The following is a 12,572-nucleotide window of genomic DNA, read 5'->3' as shown; positions in this document are numbered from 1 at the left end:
TAATCAGGTTTATATTTTTAAAAGATCACCCTGGCTACTATATAGCAAATGGAGAGAACAGGGGCAAGAGAGAAGAAAAAGTGGCCATAAAGACACCATTGCTGTAGTTCAGAGTAAGAGTATCAGTGGCAGTGGCCACAGAGATGGAAAGAGGTAGGCCAGCTGGAGATACATTGATATATTAATATTTTACAATTAGAACTGGAACAAAACTTTCCAATGGATTCCATATGGAGGGGATAAGGGGAAACTCAAAGATGAAACCAAGGTTTCCTGATTATACCATTTACTGAATGGGAAGGAAATACTGGGGCAGAAACAGGCTTCAGGGTAAAAATCAAAAGTTTTTTGTTGTTGTTATTTGTTTTGAGACAGAGTATCACTTTATCGCTCCAGCTGGTGTGCAGTGGAATGAAAACGGCTCACTGTAGCCTCAACCTCCTGGGCTCAAGTGATTCTCCTGCTTCAATCCCCAACAAGTAGCTGGGACTATGGGCGCATACCATCAGACCCTGCTAATTTCTGTATTTTTTGAGACAGGGTTTCATCATCTTGCCCAGGCTGGTCTCAAACACCTGAGCTCAAGCAATCCGCCTGCCTGAGCCTCCCAAAGTGCTGGGATTACAGGTGTGAGCCACTGCATCTGGCAGAAAATAAAGTTTTATGAGCGGGGCATAGTGGTTCACGCCTGCAATCCCAGCACTTTGGGATGCCGATGTGGAAGGACTGCCTGAGCTCAGGAGTTCAAGGCCAGCCTGGGCAACAAAGGGAGACTCCATCTCTACAAAAAAATTTTTTTAAATTAGCCAGGCGTGGTTGTGCATGCCTGTGATACCAGCTACACTAGTGGCTGAGGCAGTAGGATGGCTTGAGCCCAGGAGGTAGAGGCTGCACTCCAGCCTGGGCGACAGAGCAAGATTCTGTCTCCAAAAAAAAAAAAAAAAAAAAGTATCCTAAAACTTAAAAAAGGACATGTACAATTAATTTTGGCTACTCTTAACACTCTGCCTATGGGATAGCCCTACTCCACAAGGAGCAGTTTAAAAAAGACTTTGGACATGCTGAGATGCTAAAGAGTATCTAAGATAGATGTCAAGTTCAACAGAAATTTTGAGGAAAGGCTGGAATCAAATAAATCAATCTGGTAGTAAGCAACACAGAGATGAAATTTAAAATTATAGTTATAGGAGTAAACAGAATTACCCAGGAAGGCAATATAGAAAGAGGAGCAGGGGACCTAGCTCTAAGATCCAGGGAAGGGTAGTGACTATTTATAGGACAGGGAGAGGAGGGAAAACAGCAAAACAGACTGTGGAGTGGTCAGGAAGGGTAGTGTGTCATGGAGAAAGAGGTGGCCAACAGAGTCCAGTGCTTTGTGCAGATCATGAAAGAACAGGGAATGTCTTTTGCCTTTGGCAACATGTAAGCAGTTGATGCCTTGACAGGAGCAGTTTTAGTGGCATGACTAGTACAGAAGTCAGATGAAACTGAAAAATGAATGAAAGATGACAAAGAGATAGTAGTGCTCATGTATTAAACTATATGACACTGCTGAACTTTCACAATTTTTGATGTATAAAACCAAAAATTTCATGACTCCTCTTTTCTGTTTTCATTTGACAGAAGAAAAACGAACATATAGGGCAATAGTTAGTAGGGAATGTGAGATCAAGCAGAGTCACAAAGAAGAGGGTTGCGGGTTTTAGGTGGAGCACCAGAGCATGTTTGTACAAGGTTAAAAATGAGGCAGTTGGCTGGGTGAGGTGGCTCACTCCTGTAATCCCAGCACTTTGGGAAGCTGAGGCGGGCGGATCACTTGAGGTCAGGAGTTCAAGACCAGCCTAGCCAACATGGCAAAACCCTGTCGTTACTAAAAATACAAAAATTAGCCAGGTGTGGTGGCACACGCCTGTAATCCCAGCTACTTGGGAGGCTGAGGCATGAGAATTCCTTGAACCCAGGAGGTGGAGGTTGCAGTGAGCCAAGATCATGCCACTGCACTCCAGCCTGGGCAACCAAGAGAGACTCTCTCAAAAAAGAGGTAGTCATCAGCTGAAAGAAAGGTGGGAGAAGGAAGGAAGGTTTGATAATCAAAGAAATTACATGAAATAATCTTTAAATATAGAGTAAAATGTGAGACAAACTAGCAAATGTTAAGAAGGTTTGCTTATTTCTGCTTGAACCCCTGACTGTGATGAAATGAAATGCAGTTCCTCAGGAAGAATCTTAAAACAGGATAGACTGTAATCCCAGCACTTTGGGAAGCCAAGGTGGGCGGATCAAGAGGTCAAGAGATCGAGACCATCCAGGCCAACATGGTGAAACCCTGTCTCTACTAAAAATACAAAAATTAGCCAGGCATGGTTGCACGCACCTGTGGTCCCAGGTACTCGGGAGGCTGAGGTGGAAGAATCGCTTGAACCCAGGAGGCGGAGGTTGCAGTGAGCCGAGATTACGCCACTGCACTCCAGCCTGGTGACAGAGCAAGACTCCGTCTGAAAAAACAAAAAAACAAGATAGAGCACATGGCCCCCCATGTCACTTGCCTGAATTACAATGTTCCTGAAATAGTAAGTGAACTTGACCTTGTCTTTTCCTACATGAAGATAATGTCTGAGAGGGTGATTATGCTTCTACAATTTATAACCAAATATACTTTAGTAATCTATAAACAGATGTACTCTTACACCCAAACTTTAATGAGATTTCACACATACAGAACCCCCACAACCTACATAGAAGCAATGGGCTGAAACATCACTCTGGAGCCTTTGAAAGAACTGCCCTCAGGGTATAAACCTTGGTCTACAGCCCTCAGTGAGATTTCTGAATAAAACTAACTTTAATTATGTAAAAGCTTGATTTTTAAAGTTGACAGCGGGTAAGCAGATTAACCCGGGAACTGTAGTGGGGATGCTAAACAGTAAAGTACCCATTTGTTAACGATTGATCATGAATTCATGGGAGGGGCTAAAAACACAAATGCCAACAGGGGCCAGGCAGGTAAATGACTGAAGTGGACTGAGTGATGGAGGAACTCAAGAATGCATGCCCCATCTAAAGGGGCAGCCACTGGAGTGCTGCCACCCAGACTATCAGCTCTATGCTGCCATATCTCCTGATTTTTCAAGGGAAGCCAGAAATCTTGATTATTTTTTTAATATCTTAATTTTCAAAACATTCTATGGGCTCAGAAAAAAAAACCATATCTAAGTGCAAAACACTGCAGTGCGCAGATGACTAGTTTGTGATTTGTCATCGCACCAGATGACCTGTTTACAAGATTTTCTTCAGTGGTGCTCAGCTGTGGAGGTACTGTCATGGTTGCATTTATCCAAGGTTCTATACATGCTAAGAAAGTGATGGGGGCCGGGTGCGGTGGCTCACACCTATAATCCCAGCACTTTGGGAGGCTGAGGTGGGTGGATCACCTGAGGTCAGGAGTTCAAGACCAACCTGGCCAGCATAGTGAAACCCATCTCTACTAAAAATAAAAAATCAGCCAGGTGTGGTGGCAGGTGCCTGTAATCCCAGGTACTCCTCATGAGGCTGAGGCAGAATTGCTTGAACCCAGGAGGCAGAGGCTGCAGTGAGCCGAGATTATGCCACTGCACTCCAGCCTGGGCAACAAGAACTAACCTCCCTCTCAAAAAAAAAAAAAAAAAAAAGAAAGTAATGGAGAAGGAAAAGTGACCCGAGGTAGTGATTGCTAAGGGAGTGACTGTAATGATGAACTACAGAAAATTAAGTTGACTAAAGATGAATACAGAAGCTAAGGGCTAATGGTTACAGTGAAGGTAGAGGAGTCAACATATTGAAGGAATCAATACTAATCCTATTCCTCCTCAAGTTCTTCAGAAAATGATGTAAGTGCTGATGACAGTGGTCACAGAATGTATACATTTTAAAAATGGTGCCGATGCAGTTTTTAGAAATTACAACTTCCAGATGCATCAGGAGAGTGAGTCGAAGAAATGCAAATTTCAAAAGCGATATTATTTATATTCAATCAGATAAGGATTTTGTTACTTAGCTGATTTTTTAAAAATGCATCCTAAAGATAATACATATAATCGTGAGAAAAACATCAGACAAATCCCATGATTAGGCCATCCTACAAAATATAAGACCAGTACTCCTCAAAACTGTCAAGGTCATCAAAAGTAAGGAAAGTTTTGAGAAACTGCCACAGCCACAAGAGGCATATACGGAGACGTGATAACTAAATGTAATGTGGTATTCGGGATGGAATCCTGGAACAGAAAAAGGATATTAGGTAAAACCGAAGGAAATCTGAATAAAATAACCTTAGTTAACAGCAGTGCAACAAATGGAACGTATTAGCATAAAATGTTAATAACGGGAAACTGGATGCTGGGTATATGGGAATTCTCTGGATTCTCTCAAAAAAAATTAGAACAGTCTTAAAAATAAACCGTATTGAGAAAATACATATTTTTAAAGGTGTAGTGAATAAAACAATGGCCACCCATATATTTAATATCTTGTTTAATAATGGTCCATACTGTTAGAGCCTCCCTTCATTGTCCCCTCCTTACCAGATACGACCGCTTTTCTAAATTTGATTTTCATTCTCTTGTATTTCTTGACTACTTTACATATGTATATATAACTAGGCAATTTACAAGTTTTAGAGTTGAATGTAATTGTCATACTATTTTTCTACATCTTTCTCTTTTTGCCTCATCACATTTCTGAGTTCAGTTCTGTTATATTGGCGTATAACATTACATCCTATTAATATCCCATAAAGTATTTATTCTCTTATTGATGGACGTTTCTAATTTTTTCCTTCTACCCACAGCGCTGTTACATACATCCTTGTTCAGTTACCAAAGTTTCTACAGAACGTATAGGTAGGAGCAGAGTGCTGGGCTTTAGTAATTGAATATCTTGTTTTACTAGGTTTTGCCAAATTGCTTTCCAAAGAGGTTTTAACATTTGCGAACCTACTAGCGGGTGCGTATGTTTAGACGAGTGGAGGAAAAACTCTTTAAAGACATACAAACTAGATAATATACTTGCTTCATTCTCGTTTGACTTTCGTACCCACGCAAATTATTTTGGAAACACATAGGTAGCTACCACTAGTCCTTTCGGCAGCACCAGCAACAGTCTTCCGTAGGGAGACGCAGATACAAAGCAACTTCCGGCGTAGACAGTGACGCAAAGGAGCACGTAAGCACGCTCGGGACGTCAGCGTCCTGTTCGCCGTCCTCGAAGGCCCCTTTCCGGACTGTCTGACACGATACAAGTGTCAGCTTGTGTTGGCCGGTTGCCTTTCTTTAGGAAGAAAGGAAAATATCCTCACAGACTCTGCTTATTCTCAGAGACTATTTCCTTCCTTAGAAAGGAGTCGCTTTTGGCTGGCGTTTCCTTCAGGCAGCGCCGCGGGCAGCTCACAGGCCCTTGTAAGGCTCCCACCGTGACCCCACCTCCTTCCTTTCGGCCGGAACCGCCATCTTCCAGGTAGGACCTGCGCGTGGCTCCCGGGCGCTAAGCGTTTCACACACTTGAACCGCTACCTTGTGGCCGCAGAGGTAGCATTGGGACCGTGGGGAGACTACCTAACCTGTTTGAGATCCATTGGCATGGGCGGGTTAAGCCACGTCCTGCTAGACGGAGGAGCGTGCGCCGGGTCGGGCCTGGGCCGTGGGTTGAGAACCCAACTGCGATGTCGCGGCCATGCCGGGGGACATTTACTAGAAAGACAAGGCTCAGTCGCTTGGGGTGAGGCAATTCGAGTTAATCTAGAAAAGACTTCGTTTTATGTCCCCGTGGCTGCGTCCCCGTGGCTGCATCCCCGGTACCGTGAGTGGCTTTCTCATATAGGCTTTGTGGGGGCCGCGTGGCCTGAAGCCTTTCTAACTCCTTTCGGTGTGGCGTTTTTTTGTTCCTAATCTTTTGATGCTGTTGGTTGAGGACTTAAGGGGTAGTAGGAATGGATTTGAAGTCAGGCATCTGCTTTAATCTCCTGTGAGGCCTACATGTGTGAAAACCCAGGCTCTTGATCGGAGAATGGGTCCCGGAGTTGTCCTGAGTAATGAACCCTCCCAACTCGTGGTTAATGCATGAGACGATTTCTTACTGTTTTTAAAATTTTGACCCCACATGGTGATTGGACGAAGGAAAAGTATTTTGAGGTTGCAACACCAATATTTGCAGCAAGAGGAGATACTGTTTTGCGAATTCTAGGGCAGCATGCTTTGAGTGAAGGGAAACATTTAGCCATAGTTTATCTTTTTGTCTAGTTTGTGGATGTTAACAGGCAGAGTCGGGCAAACTGCAGGTTACTCCTTATAGTGGATCCTGGTTGCCATTATTTTAATACTGCTACAGACTGAAGGGTCACTGTTTTGGAAAACGCGTTCAGTTTCAACTGTATGGGGTCCATGTGGAAAATGTATTCCTTACTCAGAAACATGGATCTAGTTTGGAGTCAAGAATAAGTTAACTGGTTCTGCCAGTTGGTGATTCCACAGAGCGACTTGAATCTACATAGTACCACTCCTTGTTTACTAACTTACCACAAGTTTTTGGAACTTTATATACTTGTAAAGGCTTTGGGGATTAGAACAGGGTACTTGCCATTTAAGGGACTCGTCCATTGTAACAATGGTTTGGCTTTGTTGAGTTCAGTGAAACATGTTTCCTTGCTATACAATTTTTATTTAAATAGTAGTTTGAGAGCCATTCTTAAGGAATTGTTAATAAATTTAGAAACCATATTGTATTACAATATTGTTAACACAGTAAACCTGACTGGTATATTTTACCTTATCATAGGAGTAATGGCCAGGAATAGCACCTTTTTTTTTTTAATCTTTTTTTTTCTTTCTTTGTTTTTTCATTTTTTTAAAATTTTTTTTGTTTTTGTTTTGTTTTTGTTTGTTTTTAGCACTTCTGTCAGAATGACCAAAGAGCCATCAAAACTATTGTTTTGGCCTTTTGGGAAACGAAGGAAGGTTAATTTCTAAATGCCTATGAGTGAATTCTTAGATAATGATAAATTAACTGCCAGTTACTACTGAGCACTTTACAGGGGCCAAGGATTTCTGAGTTCTTTATGTTACTTCAGTTATGAAAGTGTTCACCCCCGTTTCACATGTGAAGATGAGAGGTTAAATGTGGGTTTCGCAGCTAGTAAGTGGCAGAGCCTATGTCAAATTTAGGTCAATGATTATAAAGCCTGGGTTTCCTTTTCTTCTACCCTATATACATTTTGTAGTAAGTAATCAGAAATGTGAAGTGACTTGAGATTTCTGACAGTTAAATAGATGCTGTTTGAAATACACTCACAGAAAATTTGGTTGACAAGAAAGATTTAATTCATATAAAAATGTACGTCTCTTTTATTGTGTTCTCCAATAAATTATCTTCTAGTTAGTAATTACATGCCCTTGGTATTCTAGATTGGGTGGTAGAAGTCCTTTTGTGTTTTTATATTCTTACAGGGAAATGGTACTGGTTTGGATTTTGTATCAAGGTCCGCTACTTAAGAGTTTTGATGTTATAGAACTTGAGCAGTTTTGCCAAAAGACCTTACTTCCGAAAATAATGGTTTTTCACCTTTCAGTGGAAGTAATTGCTTGGTGATCCAGCTTTCACTTTGCAATCCTCACATTGCTGCTGAAATGCAAACATTTCAAATTGCAGGGGTTTTGGGGACTAATGCCAGTTTTCAATTGTATTTGACTGTTACACTTTTTGATTTCAGTAATTCGCCAAAATGACGAACACAAAGGGAAAGAGGAGAGGCACTCGATACATGTTCTCTAGGCCTTTTAGAAAACATGGTAAGTAGGTTTACCTTCCCTGAGAAAGCATCGCACACATTTGTGTTCTGTTGTGTTCAGCATGTTGTGGTTCATAGAATGTGTATCGATAGCATTAAATAGCATCTACCCAACTTATAATAAATAAGCATGAAGTTTATGTAGTTTTGTGACTAAATATTGATGCAAGATTAAACTTTGGAGAGAGGTCGTGATTTAGTAGGCTTACTTTGCTTTCAGGAGAAATTGTCCATTGGCAAGATAGTAAGCATGTAACCATAAAAAATGATGGATATATGTGTTAAAAGCTAGTAAAATTGCATTTCTTTTACTCGAGACTTTTAGCCTTAATAATCGCTATATCAAATTTATTTTTGCAGGAGTTGTTCCTTTGGCCACGTATATGCGAATCTATAAGAAAGGTGATATTGTAGACATCAAGGTAAATATAAAATTGGGGAAATAACACTACAGAAGTTAGAAAAGTTGGATTTAATCTACTGTAGGAATTCGAATACTAGTGTATATTGCATCTGTAAGAGTATGGAATAGATTTTTCTTGAGACAGAGTTTTGCTTTTGTTGCCCAGGCTGGAGTGCAGTGGTGCGATCTCAGCTCACCACACCCTCTGCCTCCCGGGTTCAAGTGATTCTCCTGCCTCAGCCTCCCAAGTAGCTGGGATCACAGGCATTCGCCACCACGCACACCCAGATAATTTTGTAATTTTAGTAGAGACAAGGTTTCACCATGTTAGGCTAGTCTCCAGCTCCTGACCTCAGGTAATCTGCCTGCCTTGGCCTCCCAAAGTGCTGGGATTACAAGCATGAGCCACCGTGCCTGGCCTAGAATGGATTTTTTAAAGTATTCTTAGGAGAATTAAAATTTTTCCCATTACCACTTGGAGTTAACATCTAGTGGAAATTAGGTGGTAGGGAGGGGAATTATGAGAGTTAGGGTAGAAAGGAATATGTTAAAGTTTAATTGTTGATGAAAATTACTGTTACTGTGGTTAAAAACCCTCCCAGTGAAAGCTGTGTTCTTCTGTGACCTGGATTAAATGTATCCTGGCACTCTAGAGCTTAATGATGATTATTTCTTTGATTGCTTGAAGCAATGTGAAAAACACATTTCACCGGCTCTGAAAGCTCTTGAGTTGCCATTTGGAAGAAATCTTAGAATATCCTATAGTTACTTAAAGTCAGGTTTTTCAAGGAAGGGGAAATGCGGGTATATAATATTTGTCTCTTTAACAGGGAATGGGTACTGTTCAAAAAGGAATGCCCCACAAATGTTATCATGGCAAAACTGGAAGAGTCTACAATGTTACCCAGCATGCTGTTGGCATTGTTGTAAACAAACAAGTTAAGTAAGTAGTGTTGTAGTTCTTCCTGGCCAATTGGTATTCCCTCATACCCCCTTTTCACTTTGCCAATTGGACTTAATGTCTTTATTGGTCATTCAAGTGGGGCAAAGGAAATAATCCTTTTAAAACTCAGGCAAACTGGGTGTTTGTCTTGTATCCTGTCAGAGGAAACATTGAAATTTACTGGAAAGTCTTACACAGTTTGGTGCTAAGCAGTTTTTATAGAATAAAAAGAGAAGTTTAATAAGCTATAAATTTTAATAGCTATCTGGTTTTGGTTAGATACTAGAGTTTAAGAGGCTGTCATCTCATCAAAGAGCTTAAAAGTAGGGATGTTCTGCAAAGCCTCTTCTGATATGCTTAATAATTGATTGTAAAGTAATCGAGCCATACTTTGTCGATTTATCATATCTGGGTAAAAGGTGCATGGTTTATTTAATAAATGAAACTGCAAAAACAGTTTCTACATTTCCATTTTATTTTTGATAAAGCACTTAAAAGAAATTTCTGCTCTGTCCAGGGGCAAGATTCTTGCCAAGAGAATTAATGTGCGTATTGAGCACATCAAGCACTCTAAGAGCCGAGATAGCTTCCTAAAACGTGTGAAGGAAAATGATCAGAAAAAGAAAGAAGCCAAAGAGAAAGGTACCTGGGTCCAACTGAAGCGCCAGGTAAGAATTTAGTGTGTATTTCATTGGTCCTGAGAGCACTTTAAGTGACATTTGTTATGTTTTAACACTTCATATAATTATTTTATTCCCTTTTTTTTTCCTTTAATAGCCTGCTCCACCCAGAGAAGCACACTTTGTGAGAACCAATGGGAAGGAGCCTGAGCTGCTGGAACCTATTCCCTATGAATTCATGGCATAATGGGTGTTAAAAAAAAATAAAAGACCTCTGGACTGTAAAAAATGTTTTTCTTCATTGAGTAGAAGTATGGTGTCTTCATGTATTTTTTGCTGAAAGACATGAGGTAGCTTATTGCAGCAAATTACTCAATTGGTTAGAAAATGGCCAGCTATTATATATGAAATATTTGTACTGGTTTGAAGATAGTCCCTCTAAATCATCAGGGAAGAAATAGAATGTAAAAATAAGTGGAACGTAATGTATCATATTACACTTAAGCTCCAGATCCAGAGTTTGCTTTTGAATCCTAAAAAAATTGATTATTGGCCGGGCACGGTGGCTCACACCTGTAATCCCAGCACTTTGGGAGGCTGAGGTGAGTGGATCACAAGGTCAGGAGTTTGAAACCAGCCTGACCGAGATGGTAAAACACCGTCACTATTAAAAATACAAAAATTAGCAGGGCACAATGGCAGGTGCCTGCAATCCCAGCTACTCCAGAGGCTGAGGCAGGAGATGGCTTGAACCCAGGAGGAGGAGGTTGTAGTGAGCTGAGATTGCACCACCGCACTCTAGCCTGGGAAACAGAGCCTCCGTCTCAAAAAAAAAAAAGATTGTTTAAAGCATCCATTCTTTGTGTGTTGCATGTTAGTTTGGAATTGCTTTGACCATGCAAGGAACAGGACTCAGAAAATAGTGGTGGTAATAGCATTTGTCTTAGACTTTTGCTGTAACAATATACCAAAGACCTGGGTAAAAAGTAGAAGCTTACGTGGTCGTTCCAGAGACTGCAAAGTCCAAAGGTAAAGGTGCTGGCAGGTTTGGTGTCTTAGGAAGGTTTGACCTTCACTTACCTCTTGATACTGCCGCAGTGGGAGATTTTTTTTTTTTTATTTGAATGTTTATTTTGAGATAATTGCAGATTTACATGGAGTTGTATAATAGAGATCCCATGTGTACTGTATCCTGTTTGTCAATGATAACATCTTGCAAAACTATAGTGCAGTGTCACAGTCAAGATATTAATAGGTTGGGCATAGTGGCTCATGCCACTTTGGGAGGCCAAGGTTGGGGGATCACTTGAGGTCGGGAGTTCAAGACTACCCTGGCCAATATGGTGAAACATCTGTATTAAAAATACAAAAATTAGCCAGCTGTGGTGGCTAGCACCTGTAATCCCAGCTGCTCTGGAGGCTGAGATGAGAATTGCTTGAACCTGGGAGGGAGGCAGAGGTTGCAGTGAGTCGAGATTGTGCCACTGCACTTCAGCCTGGGCAACAGGGAGACTGTCTCAAAAGATAGTAATAAAGTCAATATATAGAACAGCTCTAACACCACAAGATACCTCATGTTGCCTTACACAGTCAGTCCACTTCTTCCTCTTGTCATCCCCACTGATCCCTGGCAAGCACTAAGTTAGCCTTCATTTTGTCGATTCAATAATGGAAATGATAGGGATCATGTAAGTTAGATGTGACCCTTTGCCTTTTTTGACTTAGCATAATTCCCTGCAGATGCATCCAAGTTGTTTTCTGTATTGTGTTTATTTCTATTGCTGAGTATAATTCCATGGTATGAACATACCACGGTGTGTTTAATCAGTGACCTGTTAAGACATTTGCGGTATTACCAATTGTTAGCTATTGGTTTTTGGGGTATTTGTTCTGTTCTGTTTTTTTGAGGTGGAGTTTTGCTCTTGTTGCCCAGGCTGGAGTGCAGTGGCATGATCTCAGCTCACTGCAACCTCCACCTCCTGGGTTCAAGTGATTCTCCTGCCTCAGCTTCCCAAGTAGCTGGGATTATAGGCATGCGCCACCACACTTGGCTAATTTTGTATTTTTAGTAGAGACGGGGTTTCTCCATGTTGGTCAGACTGGCCTTGAACTTCCAACCTCAGGTGATCTGCCTGCCTTGGCCTCCCAAAGTGCTGGCATTACAGGAGTCAGCCATCGCACCCAGCCCTTGCTGTGTCTAATATGCCAAGTACGTTCTTGCTTCAGGGCTTTTGTAAGTAAGTTGAAGTACAAAATATGAAGGAATGCTTTTGAAGAGCACGGTGTTCTATGAACAAATGCTTTTCCTTCATTCTTTGCCATGATTTGTCCCCTTTAGTCAGCCTCTGCTCAAATTTTATCAAGATTGTCTCTAAATATCCTATAAATATAGATTTTCTTCATTTTCTATATTATACCTTAAAGTACTTATTACCCAACATGTTTTCTTTAGTGCTCTGAGTTTTCATCAACTTGTATTTGTAGATCTTTATCAAGGGTTTTTTTGGTTGTGTTTTTGTTTTTGTTGAGACTGTCTCCCTGGTCACCCAGGCTAGAGTGTAGTGACATGATCACGGCTCACTGCAGCCTCAAACTCCTGGGCTCAAGTGATCCTCCTGCCTCAGCCTCCTGAGTAGCTGGGAATATAGGCGCATGCCACCACACTTGGCTAATTTTTGTGTTTTAGTGGAGATTGGATTTCATTGCCCAGGCTTACCCCAAACACCTGGGCTCAAGTGATCTGCCCACCTCAGCCTCCCAAAGTGTTGGGATTACAGGCATGAGCCACCA

General features: G+C 41.3%; 1 protein-coding gene and 2 non-coding genes across 3 annotated transcripts; all 3 read left to right on the top strand.

Moving 5' to 3' along the window:
* The first annotated feature begins 7,732 nt into the window (after positions 1-7,732).
* Positions 7,733-10,071, top strand: RPL21 (ribosomal protein L21). The gene is made up of 5 exons (XM_021676221.2): positions 7,733-7,817; positions 8,177-8,238; positions 9,050-9,162; positions 9,680-9,830; positions 9,940-10,071. Exons 1-5 carry the CDS (start codon positions 7,751-7,753, stop codon positions 10,027-10,029), a joined length of 483 nt encoding a protein of 160 aa, XP_021531896.1. The 5' UTR covers positions 7,733-7,750; the 3' UTR covers positions 10,030-10,071.
* On the top strand, positions 8,873-8,943 carry LOC135273886 (small nucleolar RNA SNORD102). Its single transcript, XR_010341674.1, has one exon. It is a non-coding gene; the product is annotated as a small nucleolar RNA SNORD102 (small nucleolar RNA).
* Positions 9,207-9,335, top strand: LOC135273895 (small nucleolar RNA SNORA27). The gene has a single exon (XR_010341683.1). It is a non-coding gene; the product is annotated as a small nucleolar RNA SNORA27 (small nucleolar RNA).
* Positions 10,072-12,572: the final 2,501 nt, after the last annotated feature.

Source organism: Aotus nancymaae, unplaced genomic scaffold (assembly GCF_030222135.1).
Source record: "Aotus nancymaae isolate 86718 unplaced genomic scaffold, 86718_ANA_hifiasm-v0.15.2.pri h1tg000009l, whole genome shotgun sequence".
NCBI lineage: Eukaryota > Metazoa > Chordata > Mammalia > Primates > Aotidae > Aotus > Aotus nancymaae.
Note: the sequence above shows the minus strand (reverse complement) of the source record. Positions and strands in the feature narration are given on the sequence as shown.

Bases quoted from the DNA above. Each gene is read 5' to 3' on its own strand.
- RPL21 (XM_021676221.2), top strand. From the start codon at position 7,751: ATGACGAACACAAAGGGAAAGAGGAGAGGCACTCGATACATGTTCTCT. The intron at 8,239-9,049 runs GTAAATATAAAA...TCTCTTTAACAG, and splicing joins GTGATATTGTAGACATCAAG to GGAATGGGTACTGTTCAAAA. The intron at 9,163-9,679 runs GTAAGTAGTGTT...TGCTCTGTCCAG, and splicing joins GTTGTAAACAAACAAGTTAA to GGGCAAGATTCTTGCCAAGA.